The following is a 10,363-nucleotide window of genomic DNA, read 5'->3' as shown; positions in this document are numbered from 1 at the left end:
ATTTAAAAAGAAGGCTAAAAATTAATAAATAAATCTATTAAAAAATTGTTGATGACCTTTAAGAAAACGATTCTGTTTACTAATGCTAATAGAAGTCATACTACAAGGTCTGTGAGTAAATAGAAGCATTATAAATAAATACCTAGAAGCCTTAGTTTATAGGGGTGTAAACTAAGCATAAATAATGGTGTAAGGTTAAAAGGAGAGCGAGCGAGCAAGAGAGAGCGAGCAAGAGAGAGCGAGCAAGAGCGAGCGAGCAGCTTCAAGGCAAAGAAAGTCAAGGCAATGTTTTATCCCTCTAGTAGCTCCAATGGAGCACTTTGCTGTCTCCTGCATAGTAGGGAGTCAATACATATCTGTTGAATGGCAGAATATTGAGTATTCACCATATGCTAGGCCCTGGGGGAGATACATAGACATAGAAGACATGGTTTTTGACCTCAAGAAGTCTATAATCTAATTGACTTAAACACACGGTGTTCCCACACTACTGTTGACTGATCAGCAATGAGGGTGGAGAGCCCAAATATAAATTAGTTACTGTCTTGTGGAAGTTTACTTGCCTTGATATTAATATCTCCTCAAGCCTGTAGAAGGAAGGAAGGGAAAAAAAGGAAAACAAGGAGGGACAGAAGGAAGAAGGGAAAGAAAAAGGGAGGGAGGGAAGGAAGGAAAGAAGAGAAAGAGGAAAAAAGGGAAGGGGAAAAGGGAGAGAAGGAGGGAAGGAAGGAAAAGAAGAAAGCAAGCGAAGAAGGAAAGGAGGAGGTAGAGAGGGAAAGGAAGGAAAAATGAGACAGCAAAAAAGAAATCTTGACATAAGCAGGTTGTGGTTTGGATAGCCTAACAGGGGTGAGGAAACTTTGGCCTCGAGGCCACATGTAGCCCTCTAGGTCCTCAAGTGTGGCCCTTTGAATCCAAACTTCCATTCTGTGAAGTTTAGATTCGGTCAAAGGGCCGCCCTTGAGGGCCTAGAGGGCCACATGTGGCCTGGAGGCTGCAGGTTCCCCACCCCTGGGAGGATAACTATCTTCAAAGTCTTGACCAAGGGAGAGGAATTAGACTTATCCCACTTGGCCCTTGGTGGAAATTACAAAGAGGTCAACCGAGGCTTGATGTAGGGAAACACTTAATAGCAATAATAAGAACTGTTTAAGAGTGGACTGGGCTATGGCAGTGGCCTCCCTTTCACTGGAGGTCTTGAAGCGAAGGCTGGTATCTGCTTTCCACGCATTTTGTAGACGTAATCCTTGTGCAGCTATAGGTTGGACTTTATGACCACAAGGTCCCTTCCAACTCCGAAATTCTGTGATTCTATGAAAATATATACAGGACCTCTGGAGATACAAGAGTTCACAGAGAGGAAGGTGGAAATGACAGAAAAAAAAAACCCAACCCACAATGACAACCAAAAACCAAAACCACACCAAACCAGTGCTCCCAGATTCTTTAACCAAAAGGCTATAGGACTGTTTCCTCTTCTTTAACTTAAAGTATGGATTTTTTTCTATAGAGACAGACTCCAATTCCTATAATCAATCAATCAATCAATTAGTATTTATTAAATACCTACTGTGCCAGGCACTGTGCTAAGCACTGGAGATACAAAAAGAGGCAAAAGACAGGTCCTGTCCTCAAGGGGCTTACAATCTAATAGGGGAGGCCACATGCAAACAAATATATACAAAGGAAGCTATATAAAGGAAAAACTAACATGTACATACAAATATGTAGAAAGTTATGTATTAATACAATATATTTATATACAAATATTTATATAAAAATTAATAGACACAAATGTATACAAAGGGAGCTATATACAAGAAATAATTAATAGAGGGAAGGCATTAGAATTAGGAGGGGTCAGGAAAGTCTTCCTGTAAAAGAAGGGATTTTAGTTGGTACTGAAGAAATCCAAGGAAGTCAGTAAGGCAGAGTTGAGGACAGAGAGTTTTCTAGGTATGGGGGTGGGGCAACCAGAGCCTTAACCCAGTTAAAAATTAAGGAAGAGACCAAGGGAAAGAAGGAAAGAAGAGACATGATATACCTAAGGTATATAACAACAACAGTTAACATACCTGAGAAATGTACCTCCCTGAGGCAACTTACTATGGATGAATCAGCCTTTTTGAACTTAACTAGGTTGGTCCTTCCAAGACAAATATAGAGATGGTGCATCTAGTGGAGACTGGCCTTATAACCACTTGGATTTTGAACCCATATGCAAAAAAGGACTATATGGGAACACTGGTGGTATTTTTGTTCCTAGAGGGTGGGGAACCCTGCCCTTAGAATGAGAATTCTAGTTTAATTACTGATGTGGCAAAAGCCAGAAGCATTGTAATTTAATTTCAAAAAATGAGAAAAGGACACAGAAGTCCCTCACATTAAGGTCAACAAGCATAGTCTTCCTTAAGAAAGGTCTGAATCTAGAGGAGGTTACTCCACCCAAAGACTGCTAGGATTCACAAGTAGCCCAAGTATGCCCAAGAATGGGAGCTGGTCAGTAGGAGGCGGGGGAAAGCTGGGGTAGGGGTCAGGGGAGGGAAACAGCAAGGGCAGAAAATGCCACAGGGAGATGAAAAATGCTGCTGCAAGGGAGTATAAAGGAAACAGTGTGAGTCTCATCAATGAGAGAAAAAAAAGTAAAGGAAGGAGAGAGAGGAGGAAGAATGGAAAGAAAATGGAAAAGGCAGTGAAGCAAGGAAAGAACAGAGAGAGGGAAGGTGAAGGTGAAGGTGAGAAGTGAAGAATCACCTTGAGGTGGAAGGTATGAATCAGCTGGTCAACAAGCATTTATTAAGCACCTACTATATGCAAGGTGCTGTGCTGATCTGTGAGGATACAAAGAAAGGCAAAAGACAATCTTCCTGGTCTCAAGGGGTTCACAGTTTGATGCTGAAGTCAACGTGTACATAACTAGGCAGAAAAATGCTATTTACAAGATATAGTGGAAATAATCAACAGAGGGAAAACATTAAAATCAAGAGGATTGGTTGTAAATTTAAAATTAGTAAAATTAAGAAGAATCAGGAAGCTTTCTTGTAGAAGGTGGACTTTTAGCAGACTTGAGGGAAGATGAAATGAATAAACTAGATTGAAGAAGAGATAGGTGGCACAGTGAATAGAGCATTGGACCTGGAGTCAAATCCAGCCTGAGATACTAGTTGTGTGAGCCTGGGCAAGTGACTTCGTCCCTGTTCACCTCAACTTCCCCATCTGTGAAATGGGAATAATAATAGCACTCCCGTCCCCAGGTTGTTGTGAGGATCAAATGAAATAATTATAATGCGCCCCGCACGTAGTAGGTGTTATATATATAAGCGGTAGCTATTATAATATGATGCATTTAATGAAAACTGTCACGTGCCAGGCATTGTGCTTAGCACTGAGGAAAGAAGGGTAAAAATCACGGACCTTTTTATACAGCACTGCCTTGATGCTCTTTCTCCAACCTGTTAGGGGCAGGTGATATAAGCACTATCACCCCCATTTTACAGATGCTAAAACTTAAGTGACTTGTCATGGTTTCCAAGCTAGTGTCAGAGCCAGTGCAGCTATCCCGATTCCAGGTCCTTGAATCTTTCCACTAAGAGACTCGGGTGGGGGTGGAGAGGCACAGGGCGAGAAAAGAGGCTTCTATCCAGGAGTGTGCTGGTAAATGTTTAACCACCCGCTTTCCAGGTAAAAAACGCATCCACCACGCACTTTTAAGTTTAACATGCATTATTAATGTGTTCTCCACCATTTTTAAAAATAGTCTAGACAATCGACGAAACAACAAACTAAGCCTAGATCCGTCACGTTCGCCGGATTTCCGAGGGGTAAAGGCTCCCCCGGGGATTTAACGACCGGCTCGGCACACACTCGGTCTTGCATCTCTCAGGCAGGGCACCTCCGCAACAGCAACAGCAGCGGCAGCCGCAGCAGCAGCAGCCCGAAATTTGTTTACAAAGTGCGCCCGCGTCCTTGAGCTCACGTGGCCGGGGGATCCAGCCGCCATTGGCCGGCGCCCGAACCCCGGGAGGGAAGGCGCAGGTCGCCGAGCCGCATCCCCGCGGGCCCACCCTACGCAGGGATGACCACGAGGCGGGGCGGCTGGAGGCCGGTGCGGGTGCGGACCCGCGGCGGGCGGGGGGCGGAGGCCGCGAGAGGCGGGGCGAGGCGCGGGCGGCGCTAGGACCCGCCGCCCGCCCCCTCCGGCTCCCGGGAGGTTGATAAAGCGGCAGCGGCGTTTGACGTCAGCGGGGAGTTAATTTTAAATCGGTACAAGATGGCGGAGGGGGACGCGGCAGCGCGGAGGCAGCAGCAGCAGCGCCCGCCCCAGGAGCTGCGGCGGCGGCGGCGGGGGCGGCCTCGGAGCGGAGACGCGGCGGTCCAGGACAACCACGTCTCATCCCCGTCCTCGCTAGGTAGGGGCCGGGCCGCGCCGCGCCGGGTCCTCGTCCTCTGGGGCTCCCCGCGGCCGTGCCCTCCCGCCCGCCTGCCCGTTCGCCCGCGCCTAGGCCGCTGCCGGAGCGAGGGTAACGGGCGCGCGCGCGCGTGGGTCCGGCCTGGCCTGCGCCGAGGGGGGAGGGAGGCGGGGGGGGCTGTCCTTGACCGTCCCCACCCCGGAGCGGGGCGCCGCGGGGGGCCGCCTTTCCTGCGTGGACGCGCCCCGGGGAAGGGGGCAAGCCGGGGGCACCCGGGGCCGGGCTCGGAGGCCCCTCCCTCAGAATCCCCCCTCGGGGGCTTCCAGCCCGGGGGGGGGGGGAAGTTCAAGCCTACCCGTCCGACTCCGCCCTCGCGTGCTGGCCGGGGTGGGGGGGTGGGGGGGCCGGGGGTGGGGAGGGGGCGCCGTTGGCACGAGCCCCCCGGCTCCTTTGCACGAACGTAAGCGCATCGGGTGTATGCCCACGGCCCGGCTCCTTCCTTCGCTCACCTTCCTCCTCCTCCGGAGCCCGCTGGCGGGGGCAGCCGAGTGTTAGGTGTGCCTTGGGCCACTGACACCCCTATTTTTAGGAGAACGGTGTTTGGCCTGTCGGGGTGGCGGCCAGGGCATAGACGCCGAAAACTCCCTCTGTCACCCAAAGTTACCCAGCTCCTTTGCAACAATGAGTTTCCCACTCGCTAATTGGGTTTGGACCTGACCGAAGCCGAAAATCTCTGTGAACCGACCGAGTTGACAGATAACTTTCTCCTGTTTGTCCTGCCATTTCTGTTTGAAACTTCGTTTCACTTCGTGTGGCTTCAATTTGTGTTAGAAGTTGGTGGAAGTTACTTTATATAATCCCAAGTAGCCCTGAAATTAAATTATTTTCCCCCTCATTGTAAAAACGACCCCATTTAGCCCTGTACGCGTTGCTAGAGAAATTAAACTTTTCTCCTGATTGTTTAAAAAAAAAAAGAGAATTAATTAAAATACCTACCAATAAAAATACCTAAGACAGATTGTAACTAATACTTCCAGTATTACATGCATTAGGAAAACTTTTTTTTTTTACTAAAGCATACTAGAATGCAAACATTTTTAGCTATTAGCTATTATTTTTAGCTACCAGCTATTATTAATCTCATTCCCAGTATTAGGAAACTTCTCCGTGCTGAGGTATACTAGAATGTTAAGAATTTTTAGCTATTAGCTATTATTTTGAGCAGTTAGCTATTATTACCTTGGCATCAGGAAAGCTTATACAGTATTTGCTAAGGTATACTACAGTGTAAGAATCTTTAGGAGTAATGTCTTTTACCGAGATTATTTGAGACCTTCAGAAAATGAGTCATCCTAAATATTAAAGTATTAAACTTTTATTTTTAAAATCATTCATTTAAAATAATTTCTTTATATATATTTTAAGGTGTTAGAAATCTTCCCACCTTACAGTATACTTAAGATAATTTAACTTCTGAACTACCTGCTGAAGTTAATTGCCTGAATTCCTGCTTTGATGCCTCAGTTTGGCATGAAAGTGTGTGAAAGTAGATTTTTGGAGGGTGTGCCAGCAGGCCTACCAAACCCGAAAAGTTTCCAGTTTGTGGCTTGGTTGTCATTGGAGAGCTAGGCTAGGTGAGTCTTAAGGAGTAGCTAGAAAGTTGGCTCCTAGGTAAAACCTTTTTTTTTCCCCAAGGTTTAGCAGTGCATGAAGAGTTGGCTAATTCGTAGAAGGGGTGTGATCTACATAGGAGGGAACACTCACAGAGATGAAGTCATAGATCTCTGTGGATTAGAAGTGTATGTTCATTGCCAGTTATGAAAAAAGAGAAAGAAAAATATCTGATGGTGTGCCTTCAGAGTAAGTCACCTCCTATTGCTGTGCTTTTAAAATTCTGTCTGCATTCGTTCAGTAAGCAAAGCTTACCAGTGCTAGTCACTGCATGAAATCTTAGGGAGACAAAAGTGAATCCAAGTAACATACTTTGTATTGGAAGGAGGCATCGTGAACTCAGTTAAGTAGTTAAAAAGATATAGTTATTTTGGGGGACTGGAAGAGTACTAGCAAATAGGGTTATCAGGATATGCCTCCTGTTGGAGGTGACAATTTGAGCTAAGCCTTGAAGGAAGTTGTGGATTCTAAGAGGCCCACGTGAGGAGGGAGGCGTGAAGGACACAAGGTACAGTAGAGTAAGCCAGCCATTTGGACAGGAAGGTAGTGAATAAATGAACAAGTAGCCTGAAAAGATAGACCAGAGCCGTTCTGAAGGGTTTTAAATGCGCTAGAGGGTTTGTTTTTTAAAAAATGTATCCTGGAAGTGAAAGTGAGACAATAGAGCATATTGAGCTAGGGTTTATGATTTTTTTTTTGAGGCATTTTTGGTGGTGCAGTAGATAAGAGCTCTGGCCTTGACATCAGGAAGACCTGAGTTCAGATGTGCCCTTAGACATTTACTAGTTATGGGACTGAAGACAAGTCACTTAACCTCGGTCTGCCTCAGTTTCCTCAACTTTAAAATGGAGATAACACCTACCTGGAAGGGTTGTTTAGGAGGACACAATGAAGTAATATTTGTAAAAATTATTTAGCACAGTGCTTGGCACACAGTAGGCACATAGTAGTAACTGCTTATTTCTTTATCTTTTCCTTTCTGCTTATCAGTTGTTTTCAGTATGCATAGAGCAATAGCTATCATTTTTCAGGTTTTGCTTAGTTATGGACTTGAAACCAGTTAATTGAGGTTATTGAAGTCTATATAAAGTAGTATATAAGGTAAGACTTGTTGAATTGTTTCAGGTTATGCCCAACTCTCTGTGACCCCATTTGGGGTTTTCTTGTCAGATACTGGAGTGGTTTGCCATTTCCTGCTCCAACTCATTTTACAGATGAGGAAACTGAGGCAAACAGGGTTAAGTGACTTGACCAGGGTCACACAGTTAGTAAATGTCTCAGGTGGGATTGGAACTCAGGTTCTCCTGTTTCCTGGGCTGATACTCTATCCACTGAGCCACCTAGCTGCCCCAGAACAAGACTAAATTAATAACTATTCCTCACACACCATGCTCCCATCTTTCTCCATACCTTTATATTTGTAATCTCTTGACTGGAATTAACTTCCTTCTTACCTGTACCTGTCCTTCATACCTGATCCCTATTATAATTCCTAACTTTCTTGAAGTCTTAGCTCAGACACCTGCCTTCTACATGAAATCTTTCCTGATTCCATGTTCTTCCCCACTAGTCCCTTCCCTCATTGTCTGTTTTCTGTATATTCATGTGTATTTGCCTTCTGGAATAGTTGTAAGTTCGTAGTTTTTGTATCCTCAGTACCTAGGACATTGCTTGTTGATTAATAAGACCATAGTGAAGGGGCCCAAGAGGGCTTTGTATTTGAGATTGAGTTGTAGCTGTGCCTTGTCCGAATTTTTTTTCTTAACCTCTAAAGCTTGATAGAGTTTTCTGCACTCCTATTAAATTCTCATTAGGTTTACTGAATGAATCAAGTGCATGAACTTAGGTGTATATTTTGGCTGCTTATAAGTTTTTTAAAAAGAAATTTTATGGTTTCTTGGCTGTGTTCCTCAAAGGTGAGGTGCTATGTGGAAGTTATCATTAGAAGTCTGTTTTGGTAAGTGTCAAAGAAAAACCTTAATCACCCTAGAAATATATTTTATTAAATGTACTTTTGTACTTTTAAACTTAAGTTTCAGAGTGTGACCAAAACAATATGTAATATTTAAAAATAAATTTATTGCAGAGTATATTTTTGGCCTTCTGTGGAATGCAATGTTTGGGGCTGGGGAGAAAAGGAAAGTAGAGTACTGCCTAGTAAATAGACACTACCGTTTTCAATGAAATTATATTAGTGGTGAAAACAACTCTGGTTCCAAGGTTAGAACATTTACGTCTATTTTTGGAATTCTATTTAGTTGAATTCAGTATTAAAGGGCCATGGAGAATACCTGTGTTTAAGCCCGCTTCTGAGGCTTAGTACTTGTACCACCCGTGGCATGTCAGTTAACCTCTTCGTGCCTCAGGCAATGAACTTTCTAAGTCAGAAAGCATTTTAAGGGCCTGCTGTGTGCCAGTCACATAAGATGGAGATACAGAGAAAGGCAAACATCACTACAGCTGTCAATGGACTCAGTCTAATGGTGGAGACAACCTGCAAACAACTGTGTACAGACAAGCTACATACGGATAAATTAGAAACAATCTCAGAAGGAATGCACTAAGATTAAGGAGAACTGGGAAAGTTTTCTTGCAGAAGGCAGGACTCTGGCTGAGACTGCAAATGACAGAGGCATTGTCCGTGCATCTGCATTGGTGGGGAGGGAGTTTTCACATGCAGAGATCCTACACCAGTGGAATCAAAGCCCTAGGCCAAAAAAAAAAAAATTGGACATGTATGTTGCATCCTAATGTGTAGGTGACTTTCTTCACAGCAGACCTGAGGTCATAGAAATAGGGAATAGAAGTGTTACAAATTCCAGTGTTACAGATGAGGAGACTTAAGTGTGGAGAGGAATTGATATGTTGAGGTTTACATAGCTGTCTGCATCAGTTAAGTGTTGGAACTAGGACTCAAACCCAGGGAACTTATTTTGAGGTTTTTTTTTTTAAGAGGCTGCATTATGGGTTTTTTTTTTAACATAGTTTAATACATTTTTCAAAATATTTCCATGTGTCTGATACCACTTGGGCTAAGATAGCATTTAAAAGTAACTAGAAAATGGCTAACTAGTTGAGTGCTCTTGGAATTCAAGGTCCCATTTCTTTTAAAAGCATTAGAGCAAGCAAGTAGGAATGAAAATGAATGAAAAGGCAGTTAAGCACCTGCTATGTGGCAGCCACTGTGGTAGATCTTGGAAATACAAGTACTAAAGTGATGTTACTGGCCGTCCAGAAGCTTAAATTCTAATTGGGGTTGGGAATGAAACCCATAGGGGAATAGGGACCACAAATGAGAGTTTTTTTCTGGGGAGTCACCATGATTCTTAGTGCAGCCACCTGGCAATTGATTATCTCACTTTTTCTAGTAGCAGTGGTAGCTGCATTGATCACTGTTTCCAGAGTAAGCGGGGTAGGGGAGGTAGGAGGAGAGGAGTGTTGGAATAGATCCATTAGAGATAGAACAGATGGCAGGATGACTCCTAGAAGATGGTCTGGGGCCAACCAGATATGATGGGTTAGAGTTTTCATTCACTCACCCACTAATCAGGATAGCGCTCCCTCAGGGCACAGATCCAAAGTTTAGTGGATCAACTCCATCAGAATGGGTAGGGAGCTTGGTCTCTGGAGATCTGGGTCTAGAAGGCCACCATATTTGGTGGTAAAATGGTAAAATTTAAAGAGGCAGACAATATCTTTTTGCATCTGAACCCTAATCATCTTCCAGAGGTTTTCTCTTTTCCTGTTGTCAGTTCCTGCTTAGCCTCTAAAGTTAGTTAAATTCTTTATCCGCCCGCCCCCATCGGCTTCAGACTTTGGAGTGAGTGTGAGTACATCCTCCTTGCAGTGAAACTGAGATTGATTCAAGTGGGATTAAAAAAGTACAAGAGCATAGAATTGTGGACCAGTCTTCCCTCTCTGACTCAATCAGCCTTCTATACTGGTTTCATCTCTCATCTTGTTTAGTTGTACCCTGTCAACAAGTGGAATCAGGGGTTGTGCTAATGAATTCCCAGTTTCTGAAGCCTCTTTTCCTCCTTAGGAATGCACTAGCATATAATTCTTTATGATGGCATTCTTTTTCTTCCATTTCTTTGGGTGAGAGCAATATTTAACACTCAGAAGAAAGAAAAGAAGAGAAAAGTTAGAGAAAAGGAAGGAAATGCAACGTCATTTGATCTCTGGGATCCAAAGGCCCAGATTTAGGATGTGAAAAAGAAATTTAATTGCTATAAATTTAGTTTCTTCTCTGTGTCATGGGTTGTGATATTGCATTCTTAGAC

General features: G+C 44.1%; 1 protein-coding gene across 2 annotated transcripts in view; it reads left to right on the top strand.

Annotated features, from left to right (window-relative positions):
* The first annotated feature begins 4,126 nt into the window (after nt 1-4,126).
* ATL2 (atlastin GTPase 2) overlaps nt 4,127-10,363 on the top strand; it is a 77,120-nt gene continuing 70,883 nt past the window's right edge. The window contains exon 1 of one of the 2 annotated variants that reach the window (XM_020976973.2): nt 4,127-4,409. In XM_020976973.2, the coding sequence (XP_020832632.1) occupies nt 4,271-4,409 (139 nt within the window). In that variant the 5' untranslated portion in view covers nt 4,127-4,270. The remainder of the gene's footprint in view (nt 4,410-10,363) is intronic. The other variant, XM_020976971.2, reaches the window with a different exon arrangement.

This window comes from Phascolarctos cinereus, unplaced genomic scaffold, assembly GCF_003287225.1.
Source record: "Phascolarctos cinereus isolate Bilbo 61053 unplaced genomic scaffold, phaCin_HiC Scaffold_2;HRSCAF=192, whole genome shotgun sequence".
NCBI lineage: Eukaryota > Metazoa > Chordata > Mammalia > Diprotodontia > Phascolarctidae > Phascolarctos > Phascolarctos cinereus.
Note: the sequence above shows the minus strand (reverse complement) of the source record. Positions and strands in the feature narration are given on the sequence as shown.